This window comes from Chlamydotis macqueenii, chromosome 6, assembly GCF_036417535.1.
Source record: "Chlamydotis macqueenii isolate bChlMac1 chromosome 6, bChlMac1.mat, whole genome shotgun sequence".
In the NCBI taxonomy this organism is placed as follows: domain Eukaryota; kingdom Metazoa; phylum Chordata; class Aves; order Otidiformes; family Otididae; genus Chlamydotis; species Chlamydotis macqueenii.
The window spans coordinates 31,658,028-31,671,811 of NC_141561.1; the positions used below are offsets into that span (position 1 = coordinate 31,658,028).

Sequence of the window (13,784 nt, forward strand, 5' to 3'; positions counted from 1 at the left end):
GGGTGAAGGAGCCTCCTCACAAGTCTCCCCATTCAGCAGCAGCAGCCCCGCGGGCCGGACGTTGCCGCAGCAGCGGTACAATGACTTCAGCTCCCTATCATGGCGGACACGCCTACCCCCGGAAACTACCGGCCGGGGCGAGCCCGTAGGTACGTTTCGGACCTCCCTCTAATGGCTCCTATGCCCGCGACATGGCGGACAGATCCTCCTCAGACCTGGGGAAGCGACGGCCGGCCAAGCGCCTGACCTTCCCAAGATGGCGGCCGCCCTCCCGCTCCCGGCGGCGGCCAGGTTGTGGCGCCAGCCCACCCGGCCGCCCCGCCTCCCCGGGCGGTGGCGATCCCCGCCCCGCCTCGCCGTGCCTGTGTTCGCGGAGAGCCCGCGGGGGGAACCAGCGCTCCGTTCCGCGCCTCGGTCTGGCGGGGCGCGATGGGGCGGGCGGGCTGCCGGCTGCCCGCGCTGGCGCCGCTCTTCTACGGGGCGCTGGCGGCACTGGTGCTGCTCGGGGTGCGGGACGTGCTGTTCTTCTACGAGGAGAACCGGTGCAGCATGACCTACATGTACGAGTACCCCGAGTACCTGGTGAGTGCGGCGGCGGGCGGGGCTGTAACAGGTGGGAGCCCGCCGCTCCCGGGGAGCCGCCGCTGTGGGCGGGGTGCGGCGGCCGTTGGGGCGTCGCCGCCCGCATCGCCAGGGCCAGGGGCCGCTTGCCTGAGGTGCATCGTTCCTGGGGCTTCTCGCCCCTTCCCTGCTACGGGGAAAGGAAAACGGCCTCTGGTTTTCTAAGCCGTGAGTGCCCGTGGTTACCTGTACTCCTGGTAAAACCGATCTGAAGCTCTTACAAGCTTTGGTAAAGGAAGTGGCTGGGCCAGGTCCTCTGACAGCACTCACAGCACCGGTAGCGCCCGGGAGGTTAAGTCTTGTACTTGTTGGTCCTTTCTGTGACTTTTTAGAGTTTTGACAACTAATGTGTGAGAAAAGCGAATAACTGAGGTTCAAGAATGTGTCTATTTCTCAAGCGAGTGAACAGTCGTGCAGTCTTCTCGGTGAGCGCTTTGTAGGTGGCACGGTCCCGCAGCGTATGGGAGAACTTGTAAATCCGTCTGAAGTCCCTCTGGCTTTGCTAACCAGGCCTTTTAGAAACCCCTTTGAAGATCTGTTTGGAAACCTTGGATCAGTTTGAGGGAGAGGACTGCTGATGGAGCTGTTGTTTTCCAGACACGGTGTTATGGCTTAATAGGAGGAGAATGTAAATATGTGAGTACGTGTAGGCTCCCTGCTTAATGTTACATGCAGCTGGTAGGAAACACTTTCTCTTTTTAATAGTTCTTCTTACTACAGGGTTTTCTGTCCTATTAAAAGCATTCCAAAGCATAATTTTTGGCTCCTAAGCATTCATTTAGCATTATCTAGGATATAATGTGTGTTGGAAATGAAGTATTCTAAATAATACAATTTCCTGAAATAGATTGCAAGCTGGCTTGCATCTAAAAGAAGATCTTAAAGCAAAACCTTAGTACCTAAATCGATAATGAAGCAAGCTAATTTTTAGCTCTATTAACCTTCATTTACTAATCCTGACATAGTTGTGTTAGCCTACAAAAGAGAGCCTTGATGTAGGTGTAAGACAAAATCGTTTAAGCAGCTATAAATCCTTAAATACTACGTGATAAGTTTCCAGATCTCCTAGCAGCCAAAACCTACTTTGGCTTCAATCTGAAGGCAACCAACTGAAAGGTACTAGCAAAATCTGTGTGATATTATTGGCAGTTGCCTGAAATTCTCATCTGCTGCCATGCATCTTTCGTATTTACTCATTATGTCAGGGCTTAAATTCTAAGCATCTTTAGGCAAGTGTTGTGCTGGTGAGAGATGCAAGGCTTAAGGATAAGCAGCAGTTCCGTGCAGAAGATGCAAGTCGCAGCTGGCTGTATTGCCTCTTAAACTTTCTAATCCCTGAATAATCACTTCTATGGTATGGAAAACAGTACTTCCAGAGAGGGAGAAATTATGAATTTGTGTAGGTTTGCTAAGGCATTATACTTTTCAAGTACCTTTTTCTTGTTGAAGGGGTTGTTTGTTTAGATTTTAATGTCATTGTAATGCTGGCATTGGTAGGAAGCCACAAGGTAGGAGTTTCAGGTGGCTGTCCTCCCTTCCAGATTGGGTATCATGTTACAAAACAAATAACTACTTGTGCAATTAAACTTAAGAAGTTTCATTTCTTTTGTGTCTAACAGTGTGGACTAGCTCACAGTCAAGCTAATACTAAGTAATGGAATCAGTATGGATTTTTTTTTTTTCATTTTTGTACTTAACCATCTTTTTTTTTTCGCATGAGTTGAAGAACTGCACTATTTGAATTTAACCTACCCTTGTAGGTTCAACTAAGCTTGGTGAGAGATTCAGAAGTCAGTAATATGGACCTTTTCACATAAGCTGCATTTCTTTAGGAAACAGGGTGGAAAATGAAGCCTACACAACATTGTAAAAAGTTGCTGTAGCTCTTTACAACCAGTTATGTAACCAATGTCTTGGGGATTCAGAATTTAAAACCACTGTCATGGAATATGAACGTCTGTTTTCTTTTGGAGTTACAAATTCCCATCTTACTGTAATACTTGAGCACTGTCATTTGCAGGAAAAAAGCCAGTATTTTGGTAGTACATGAATTGTGTAGGTTTTTGCTTTCAACACTGACCCAAAGAAGGACAGCTCATTAATTTTATGTTCCTTAAAAGTTTTTGAAAAGACAATGAACCAGTTGTCTAGGATTATTTTGTCCATCAGGAGGTGATATAAAAATATCTTGATGGGACTCTTAGTTTAATAATGAAAACCTAATCAATTTAAGTTTTTTTTTGCACAGAATTTTGAAGGTCTTTGAAAAAGGAGCAGTAGAAAGGAATGAGAAAGGGACAGTGAGATCAATGAAGCTGAAAAGGCGAGATGATGGAGAAAAGGGAAAGAGCATCAAAAGGATGATCTGAAGACATAAGCCCTGAACAAAGCTTAACCTTTTTTGCTCACAGTGAAGAAATTAAACACTCTTATTTCTTGCTAATATATATATTTAAAATATAGATTCTATAATATAAAAAATATATTTATAGTATTATATAATATATTACAACAAAATATACATATAAAACATATTAAGAAGAGATTGCAAATAACCAATATGGCAAACAATTTGAAGACTAAGGGAGAAAGGAAGTAGTCTTTAGCTGAGGAGAGACGAGAAAAGGGGAAGGGAAATACTGTGTGTGGGCTGGGAATTAAAGCTGAATCGCCTGTACTGTAGATGCAGTTGAGATGTGTGAAACAGACATGCTTCCATTTCAAGAAACCGGTTCTTTTGAGGAGATTTGTGATACAAAATCAAGTTTAGTTTTGACCTCTTTCTGTAAAATAAAATGTTTCCTTAAAATGTAAATGACATCTTAATAAGTTTATTTTTAATCATCTTGTTTGTCTCTGAATTGTCATAACATAAGTAATCAAATGGTAGAACGAATGTACTCGCATTCATAGAAATGTTAAAAATCTAAATCTTAAAAACTCAAAATTATAAACTAACCAACTTCCATGCAGAAGTTAATTAAATGTTTTCTTACTATTTATTTGGTTTAAAGCAGTGTCATATGACTCTAAGAATCATAACTTACTGGTCTAAGGCTTAATCATCACCTGTCCTTCAGGTTCAAAGGTATTTTGTTCTTTTCTCTTTGGGAACTTGTAATCCTGTGAATAAGTTATATTATAGATTTGGTGGTTAGTTGGTTGCTTCTTTGTTTTAATGCAAGAAATATGGCCTTCTTTGAGATTACAATTGACTGTGTAAATCGGATCCTGAGTTGTTACAAAACCATATTGTCACTAGGCCGCACCTGGAGCTCTGAAAACAACAACAGAAAAAGCCCCTAAAGAGTCATGGTTTTATTTTTTCTGACAAGCTATACTAAGGTGGTTACTCCTGTTGTTTAAATTCCCATTACAGGTTACATCTCTGTAAAAAATCACCTAAGAGAATTCACATTGCATCTGTAACTTACCCTGACATAATAGTTGTCATCTGTTGGTCACCTGCATGACTCTGTTCTCAAGGTTTAGCTTTGGTATCAGGTGGCAGTAGCACGTCCTTGTTCTGAGTTACCTGGTATTGGAAAGAATTCCAGAACCGTTCGGGTGCAGCAGAAATAATTAGGATCACTCATGGCCCCAGTTTCTGCTCTCAAATTCTCAAATCTTGGGAGAATTGGTTGAGTTTTTATATGCTTTTTAAAAAAAAAATTTCCCCCGTAGTATAAGGCTAGGTTTACTTTACGAATGTGCAACTTTAAAAGATACATAGTTGGATTCATTTGCAGCTTGTTTCAAAGCCAGATAAAGTTAATACCTGTTTCAAGTAAGTAGCTGCAGCCACTCTTGATGCACAGTGATACGTACTTAAAGAAAATACTGGATAGTTTATTTTTATTTTTTTTTAAAAGCCAAACACAGCTTTCCATTCTGTATTGTTTAGGCTGTAACTTAAATGATCTGGCTTATGTCTTATGTATTAAATTACCAGGCAGCCACTATATTTTCTTGTTTGCAACAACATAGACAAGGTAATTGGTTTCTTTTTGACTTTTGCAACAGAAAATAAAATTAACGAAGAAAACAGCCAAGCGATACCCAGCATATGAGCTCTATCTGTATGGGGAAGGGAACTATGCTGAGGAAAACAAAAATCTCCTATTGACAGGAATTCCAGTTCTCTTTCTTCCTGGGAATGCTGGCAGTTACAAACAAGGTAAGCATTTAGCTAAGTTATAAGTATGTTACAAAGAGCTCTCTTTATGCATTACTTAATGGCAACAGGTTTTCTGTTTGAAAAAATATCAGCCAAAGTCTAAGGGTTGATCATATTGTTGGTGTAGGTATCCTTGTTAGTCTGTGGTTAATGTCAAACAATCAAAAGACTTCATTTTTGTTTGAAATCAGTTGAACAGTTGAGCTATAATATTTTTGTGAAGGAAGATTTTTTCCTTTTGAAAGCCAGAAGCAGTTCAGTTTATGCTGTACTCTGGCAGCACTGCACACTTGCTGTGTTTTTAATTGCAAACATCTAGTTGGTTGTGATTTGAACAATGCATAGTGCACTTATGCCAGGTAAAACAAGACCTGAATTTGATTAGAAGACATTGAACAAGCTACCATCTGTGATGTGAAGTAATTACGTGCTATAGAAATGAGCATCATCTTGTGGCTTGCCCTGTAGCTTCATTATTTCCTGCCTCTTTATGTAGTGACGTTTTTTCCTTAGCAGCATCTTCTCACTTTACACAGTCTTCTTTTGTTTCCTAGGTTGTTCCCTCTTATGCTTCTAGGCTCCAAATGAAAAGAAGTAATAGTTTTAAAGCATTTTTATTTTTCATTGTAAATACTAAAGTTAGTGTGTTGATTAACATTAAGTGTTGTGTTTAAGGGTTTATTCAAGTATCTGGTACTCCTTCCAGGGTGAATTTGTCAGACTGTTAGTTTTGTTCTCTAAAATGTACTTGGAAACAGTTTGTAACACTCTTACGATGTCAGCCAGATTGATATGTATGTGTGGGGAAACCCCCATAGTCTAAACCCTGATGTCTTTCTGTGATGATTTTTCCTTGTATTTGCACTGAATTTGAGGATTAGATTATCTGATTTCAGAGAACCTTTACAAAGTTATTTTCTTTGAGAACATACTTGCTTAGTTTGTAAAAAAGTAAAATGTTTTACCAACTCATACTTTCAGGAAACACATACAGACTTTCAGGCACAAGAGTACCCAAAGAAGATTACGAGCATAATGATTAGGAGAGATACCATATGAACTTTTGTGATTGTGCATAAAGTATTCAAATCTGAATTAATACTGTCTCTAAAAACATGGCAGTAAGTCACTATGCAGGAAATAAAATGGTACTTTCAGAGTATGTTAGGAATCAAAAGGAAGTATATGAAGAAAAACTTAAATTAGTTGAGAAGTACTACGTGCTGTGGATATCATGTGCCACTTAAGATCAGAAAATAATTACATATTTATTCTTTGTTTTGAGAAATTGATTTAGGGAGACTGGCAATAAGTCACATGTTTGTTTTTCAAAATCTTTGTTAAAACAAATTGTTCTACCTTAATCCGTGGCTCAGAATAGTTATTGTTTTATTATGGAATTCATGAAAATTCATATTTTGTTCAGAATTTATTGTGAGATAACTCATTTTAACTGATACCTAGATGAGCAGAGAAAGTGTTATCGTTATTTTCATACTTGTTTAAAATACTCATATTCACTGAGCAATGGAGACAGAAGTGTTGCTGCTGCCTTTGCTGGGTTTGTTATTTTAATGTGTAACAGGCAGTTTTGAAACATGTTAATGCATCATGTTTCATGGGTGTTAAAACTAACCTTTTAAATGAACAAAATTTGGACTTTGACTAAAAGTTGATGGTCTGGTTTAATTGTGGGAATGAACCTGGGATTGTGAGAATTGAGATCCTGAGTTCTAGTTAGGAGTCTGTCTCATGCTTGCCTTGTGATCTTTGGCAATATGCTCGTTCCTTTTACCATGACTTCCAAAATATAAAGTTGTGATAAGATACTTGATCTTGTAAAAACTTTTTAGGCCCTTTCAAATAGTTTAAAAGATGTTCTTATTACTTACTAGTTTTAGATAGAACTGGTGAAATAATGGACTGCAAATTAGATTTATTAATTTCATTGTGCTCGGTGTTTGAACGTATAAAAGTGTAAAGGTCTCACATGGAGATCAGTGACGAGCTGTGTTCCTCAGGGGTTGGTAGTGGGACCGGCCCTGTTTAATATCTTTGTCTGTGACATGGATAGAGTTGGAGACAGTGGGATAGAGTGCACACTCAGCAAGTTTGCTGACAACACCAAGCTGTGTGGTGTGGTCAACACACTGGAAGCGAGGAATGCCATCCAGAGGGACCTTGGCAGGCTGGAGAAGTGGGCCCGTGCAAACCTTATGAAGTACAACCAGGCCAAGTGCAAAGTCCTGCACCTGGGTCAGGGCAATCCCAAGCACAAATACAGACTGGGTGGAGAATGGATTGAGAGCAGCCCTGAGGAGAAGGACTTGGGGGTGCTGGTGGACGAGAAGCTCAGCATGAGCCAGCAATGCATGCTTGCAGCCCAGAAGGCCAACTGCACCCCGGGCTGCATCAAGAGGAGTGTGGCCAGCAGGTCGAGGGAGGTGATTCTCCACCTCTACTCTGCTCTGGTGAGACCCCACCTGCAACTCTGGAGGCCCCAATATTAGAAGGACATGGACCTGTTGGAGCAAATCCAGAGGAGTCCATGAAGATGATCAGAGGGCTGGAGCACCTCTCCTGTGAGGACAGGCTGAGAGAGATGGGGTTGTTCAGCCTGGAGAAGAGAAGGCTCTGAGGAGACCTTATTGCGGCCTTCTAGTACCTAAAGGGGGTCTACAAGAAAACTGGAGAGGGACTTTTTACAAGGGCTTGTAGTGATAGGACAAGGGGTAATGGTTTTAAACTAAAAGGGTAGACTTAGATTAGATATAAGGAAGAAATTCTTAACTGTGAGGGTGATGAGGCACTGGCACAGGTTGCCCAGAGAAGCTGTGGATGCACTGTCCCTGGAGATGTTCGAGGCTGGGCTGGATGGGGCTTTGAGCAACCTGGTCTAGTGGAAAGCGTCACTGCCCATGGCAGAGGGATTGGAACTAGATGGTCTGTAAGGTCCCTTCCAATCCAAACCATTCTATGATTCTGTGTGCTGGATTTGGGCAGACCTTTCTGGCAATCATTAGTTTATTTGCAAAAGTATATACTTTCTTTTGGGACTTTCTCTTTTATTTTCTTCTTTCCCTGTGATGCTTTTTTATTTGCAGCTGTTACTGTTCCCATCCTGCCATGTCTCCATGGAAACTCGGGACAATTCTGCACTCAGAAGGCTTTATTAAATAGCAGCTGGGGTTAGATGGAGAAGACAGGTCAGAAGCAAGACCTTGCAAACAGAACATTTTCTCCCTCAAGATTTTAGAGGGAAAAGTGTCCTTTGGAGTTTGATTTTCCTGTCCCCCCTATGTATCTTGGTCGTATTTGGGAACGTTATTGTAGAGTTCATGGTCTTCAAAGGAATTTTAGAAAAGCCTAGCAGTAGCAATGCCTGTAGAGTGGAAGTCAGGACTGCTCATTTTGCATTCTTGTCCTGGTGGCTGTAAGAAGGTGCAAATGAGATTAGAAAAGCAGTCCCCAAGTAGAAGAACATAATACTTGATCTTGTATAATTTTTTTTTTTTTTTTACATAAAATATTTCTGTAGTCAGCAGTAAGCTAGGTGGCATAGTTAACTGCCAGCAGCACAGTATGCAGCTCTTGGTAACTCATTCCAAACTTTCTTTTAATCTGATCAGGTTTGTTCTTTTCCATATTCTTATGTAAGCTCTTGTTATGATATGTTTACTAACACTTTTTTTATCAGAGAGATTCTTATAAAAATAGGAAATTAGTCTTTCTTTTCTCATTTTACAATTTGATTCTGACAGTGATTGCCTGGTACCTTTGCTCTGATTATTTATATTTTCAAATCTGTTTTAGTAAAACAAATGTAATTTGATTGTACATTAGAAAAGAGATTATTTGCTTTTGGATGTCTTTTCATCTTTTTTTTTTTTTTCTTTTATAAATGACTGGAGATGAACAATACATTTAAGATAACATTTGTTTCTTAGTAGATTATATATTTCTGTGATTGTCTACTACTGATGGTGCTAAGCAGTGACTATTAGACTATTCTGATTGATGTGGTTTCTTTTCCTAGTACGTTCTCTTGGCTCCATTGCACTTAGAAAAGCAGAAGACGTTGACTTCAAGTATCATTTTAATTTCTTCAGTGTCAACTTTAATGAGGAATTGGTTGCATTGTATGGTGGTAGTCTGCAACGACAGACCAAGTTTGTGCACGAATGCATAAAAGTAATTCTTAAGTTGTACAGGGTAAGTAGTAACATATGCTGAATAACATACGCGTGTTTTGGAATGGATTTCTGGGCTGCCTTTTCTGAAGAACGAAGAATAAGGGAGGGAGCCTTTAATGTGTGTAGATAATTGAATATGATAATAGTGCAATAGAGAAGTCCTGCTCTTTAACAGATTTTTTAGTGCTTGTGATCATCCCAGAGCCTTGGTGTTAGGTTCTGTATTGTGTTTCTAAATAAACACTTCATGCACAATGTATGGGGTTTTTTTGTAGTAGAGATGTAGACTTCCCCTAGTTTAATAAATAATAATATAGCATCATCTTACATCCAGTTTTCTCAATAAAAGTTCTTTGATAGCCTGTGTCCCTAAAAGTCTCAGAAATTAAAGTAAGCCGAACTTTCTTATGCTTATACAGGCTGTATAAGATTTCATTTTGAGCTGCACTTTTTTGAGTTAGCAACTAAATTTATATTAATTTTGTAAACTTGTCAAGTTGCTACTAGTTAATATTATCATCATAATCATCATATCATTGATTAGTATTATCATTGAGAGGACATAAGTTAATTTTGAATGGGGAAAAAAAAAAGGTACAACCATAGTTCAATGTCAAATCTATTTTTGATGTGTCTAATTACTCTTTGCTTAAGGATCGAGAATTTGCACCGACCAGTGTTGCAATAGTAGGTCATTCCATGGGTGGTCTTGTTGCAAGAGCGTTGCTTACTCTGAAGAATTTTAAACCTGAACTTATAAACCTCCTCATTACGCAAGCCACACCTCATGTTGCACCTGTAATGCCTTTAGACAAGTATCTTACTGGTAAGTATTGCAGGTTATCTAATTACACTGTATTTCTTTATTGATCCTCCCAAGCATTGCTAGGTGAGCTTCTTGCAAATCAACAGCAAAATGTGCTGGTTTGTTTACTGTAATTAATCTGTTTCTTACTCAGGTGGTTATGTGAGAGCACTAGAACACTAAAAGTAAGGTGTCATGTAAAATGGATTATGTGGACTTGAGCTTCTGTGCACGGCCTGGAGCTCTCAACAATTTGTAATTTTATTAAGTTGCAGAGCATGTTACTAAATTTGTAACCTCTCCACAAATGACATTTTTTCTTTCTTTTTTGTAGAACTTGACCTCTGTAATGGCTTTCTTTATGAAATGAATTGCCTAAATAGAATTGCTAAATTTAGTGTTTGTCATGCCCAAAGACTGGGGGGATGAGAATATTGAACATAGATATAATTATATATTTTTAATATATTTACATGAAAGATAGATTGTGTTTTCTGCTCACTTAAATAACTGTGGCATACAAAATGAAGTATAATCATTATGCTTGTACTATACACTTCTTGAAAAGCTAGGTTTGACTAAAATATACTGATGATATATATGCTCAGGGATAATTATGCTGCTACATTGAGAGAATGGGTGAAGGAAAGGGAACAGGCATTTATTTTCGTTATGCTCTGTGGCACCCAAGAGGAATGGATTATCTTTAGCTGCTGAATTTTATTTATTTTGCTTGTATTAATTCTCCCTCCTACACTTGATTGCAATGCAGTGCTTCTTCCTTGCTGACTGTTTCTGGACTGTGGCTGTCCTTAAAGTAAACCTGTGGTTTGCTACTTAAATAAGACGTGTGTTCAGCTGATATAGAAAGTGTAAAACTATCTGTCTTCCCCAACTGCTGCCTCCTTGGGGTTGAAACAATAATTTTCCTTCCTTACATGGATCAAAAGTGATAATCAGAGCTTGAATGCCTCTAAAGTTTCTATAGCTTTTTTGTATATCAAGTAGACTTATGGGGAAATTGTGATTGATTTTAATATATTTTATAGATTTTTATACAGCTGTAAACAATCATTGGATTCTAAAGGCCCAAGATTTAAGAAATTTAACTACCCTTTCTGTGGCGGGAGGATTCAGAGATTACCAAGTTCGTTCAGGACTGACTTTTCTGCCAAGATTGAGTCAACATGACAGTGCCTTATCTGTTGTGGTAAAAAAGCAAACTTTTTTTTTTGTTTTGCATGGAGCTATGTTAGATAGCTATTTATGTAATGCATGTATCAGTGTCTAATTATAGTCTATATGGCATAGTATAACTAAGTATGAAAATACTACGTGTGAAAACACAAAGCAGGTACTGTACTGTTATAAAACCGTAAATAGTTGATGTAGTATAAATGAGTGTCCACGGGAAGAGGATATGCTGGGGTGCATTTGAGTCATCTACCACTTGGTACTGTTTCTTCTCACCACCTTCTCGCATCTTTTTAGTTTTGGAACTCAGGTTTTATTTTTCTGCGTTTTTACGAGGGGTGTGTATGTGGAGATTGACAGATGTGCAGTATAGGAGTAGAATGCTAGTTTGATGATAAAAAAAGAAGTCTTGAAGGCAAAGCTATCTTTTGTATTTATTGTTTTTCAAGGAACTTAGGAATAGAAAGGATCTGCTGGATCACCAGGTCCAGTCTTCTACTTTCGCAGGCATCTATCTCCTTCCAAAATTAATCAAGCAACATCATAGAAGCAGTTAGGTTTGTCATTCCATCCCCCTGCCATCAGCCTGTTCCCAGCAAGGAAAAAGCTGGGAAATACTCAGTAGGAAGAAAATTTGTAATTTCCAGTTTCCATTTACTGTGTAAGCCAGCTTTTAAATGCATTTGTTCCGACATCAACTTGAAATGTTATCTGCAATAGCTGTCATTCCCTTGGTGTTTACCTCCCTGTCCATTGTACAGAAAGCTGTCTATAAATAGTCTCGGCTCTGATTCTGCTACGCTAAGAAGATTAACTCTGCATTCCCTTTGCCCTAGTAGCCATTCTCTGCATCTGCTCTGCTTTCATTTCTCTTGAGTGTTGGTGACCAGAATTTTGCATGAGATCTTACATATAATGTTACCAATTCGTTCTCTTTTTTTTGTTTGGGGTTTTTTTTTTTTTTTTTTTGTTTGTGGCTTTTGGGATTTTTGTTTTGTTTTGGAGGTTGTTTTGTTGGTATTGTTTGGTTTGTTTTTTTTCTTCCCAGCTGTAATGTATTAATAGTTCATAGCTTACTTGAATCAAGTTGTACAGGTAGGTGATAAGCTCTGTTTATACAAGGCGTTTTTGATATTATTAGTCCTAAAATGCAATACATGCAGTACAATAATACAAATGAACAGCTTCAGACTTTTCAGTTCTTTCTGCATGGTGTTCTGATGCTCCTTTCTGTTGAGGATGCCTTTGCTTTTTCAGCAGCAGCTTTCGTTGGCATGCTCCTATTCACGTGTGCTAGGTTCACTTATTAAAGTAGGAAGATTAGTCATAGAAGCAATTTCTTTCTTTTGAAAGAAATTTTTGGTACCATTATTTGCCCTTTCACCTTTAGTCTCTGCTATCTAACATAGATAACTTAGTCATTTTGTTTTACAAGTGCTTGGCACTTGTAAGACTTTTGACTGAAAAAGTCGTTCTATTGTAACTTAGTCCTTGAAACTCTTCTTTTTAATAGTTGCTCGAGTATGTTTAAATAAGGAGGGGAAAGGCTTGCTTAGAGTTTTAAATTGTTGAATACTAAAAAAATATTAACTTTTTTCCTTCCCCAAACAGAGCTCAGCTGTGCCTAGAGCCTGGGCCTCAACAGACCATCTCTCCATAGTGTGGTAAGCTAACGGAGCAAAGGTGAATTGACTGACTGTACATCCCTCTGTTTTCTACTGTTATCACATTATACAATAATTTAACTTCAGCATAATATTTTTATGATGTTTCTTCTGGCCATTTTTATTCCTCTGGATATTTTTTTTTTGACATTTAGTTTTACTTATTCTGTCTTCTAGGTGCAAAGAATTGATCCTGGCTACCATTAGAGCTTTTTTTGATCTCATAGATGAAAATACAAGGCAGGTTTGTATATGTGGTCTCCTGTATATTTCCCCATCACTCTTTCTTCTTTTGTCCCAGAATGCTTAATCAGGACAAATATCACCCGATTATACAAAAAACTCCTTTTGGATTTTTCTAAGTCTTGCTGAGAAAATTGTTGCTGTTTTGTACCAGTCATATGTGATCTCAGTGGCTTTGTGTTGTTTGACCAACATGTCAGAAATAATTGTTAGCTCAGTTTTTGTTACTGACTGCTTGATGCTTTATAACTGGGGTTTGACTGAGCTTTTCTTCCATAATGTAGCAGGTTTAGTTGGCCTTGCACAAGGGTAAACAAATTTTGCTAGCTGTGTATCTTTGAATGTGACCTCCCAATGTGTGTTCGAGTCACCTTCTCTGACTAGCATACAAAGGGTGAAAAGCTGTGATAGTTTAACTCCGATATAGTACTTCTCGAACTTCCCTGTGTGGTGTTGTCATAGTGGCCAGCACGTATTTGTGGTGTTCTTCTGCAAATAGCAATTACAAAAATAGAATGCAAGTAATACTAGAATATTTGTTTACCTCCTGCTATGATTATTTATTGCTTTTCTAAGTAAATAGCCTGCATCTTACTTTTTGAATACTGTTGGAGAAATCTCCCATTCTGTTCTGTTCTCTTTCTGAATTGTTATGTAGCAATAAAGAGGAATTGAAATCAAGGTCTCAGAGGTTGAAAATATTTAAGAGCAGGGCCCCAAACATAGAAGAGGAAGGCTTCCAAGTGTTCCTCTTGTGGCTGTTTGGGGCAAACTTCTCTAGGTTCTCACTGGGTCGTCTCGCTTCTAACATGTGATTTAGAGAGACAAAAAGGGAGTACGGTTGTCTGGAGTTGACTGGCAGTGTGCTGGAAGATAAAACTTCTCAT

At 39.0% G+C, this 13,784-nt stretch overlaps 1 protein-coding gene across 1 annotated transcript in view; it reads left to right on the forward strand.

Annotated features, from left to right (window-relative positions):
• The first annotated feature begins 401 nt into the window (after positions 1 to 401).
• PGAP1 (post-GPI attachment to proteins inositol deacylase 1) overlaps positions 402 to 13,784 on the forward strand; it is a 40,194-nt gene continuing 26,811 nt past the window's right edge. Inside the window, exons 1-7 of the mRNA XM_086750726.1 lie at positions 402 to 582; positions 4,645 to 4,798; positions 8,835 to 9,010; positions 9,646 to 9,817; positions 10,846 to 11,006; positions 12,602 to 12,654; positions 12,832 to 12,898. Coding sequence (XP_086606852.1) covers positions 430 to 582; positions 4,645 to 4,798; positions 8,835 to 9,010; positions 9,646 to 9,817; positions 10,846 to 11,006; positions 12,602 to 12,654; positions 12,832 to 12,898 — 936 coding nt within the window. The 5' untranslated portion in view covers positions 402 to 429. The remainder of the gene's footprint in view (positions 583 to 4,644; positions 4,799 to 8,834; positions 9,011 to 9,645; positions 9,818 to 10,845; positions 11,007 to 12,601; positions 12,655 to 12,831; positions 12,899 to 13,784) is intronic.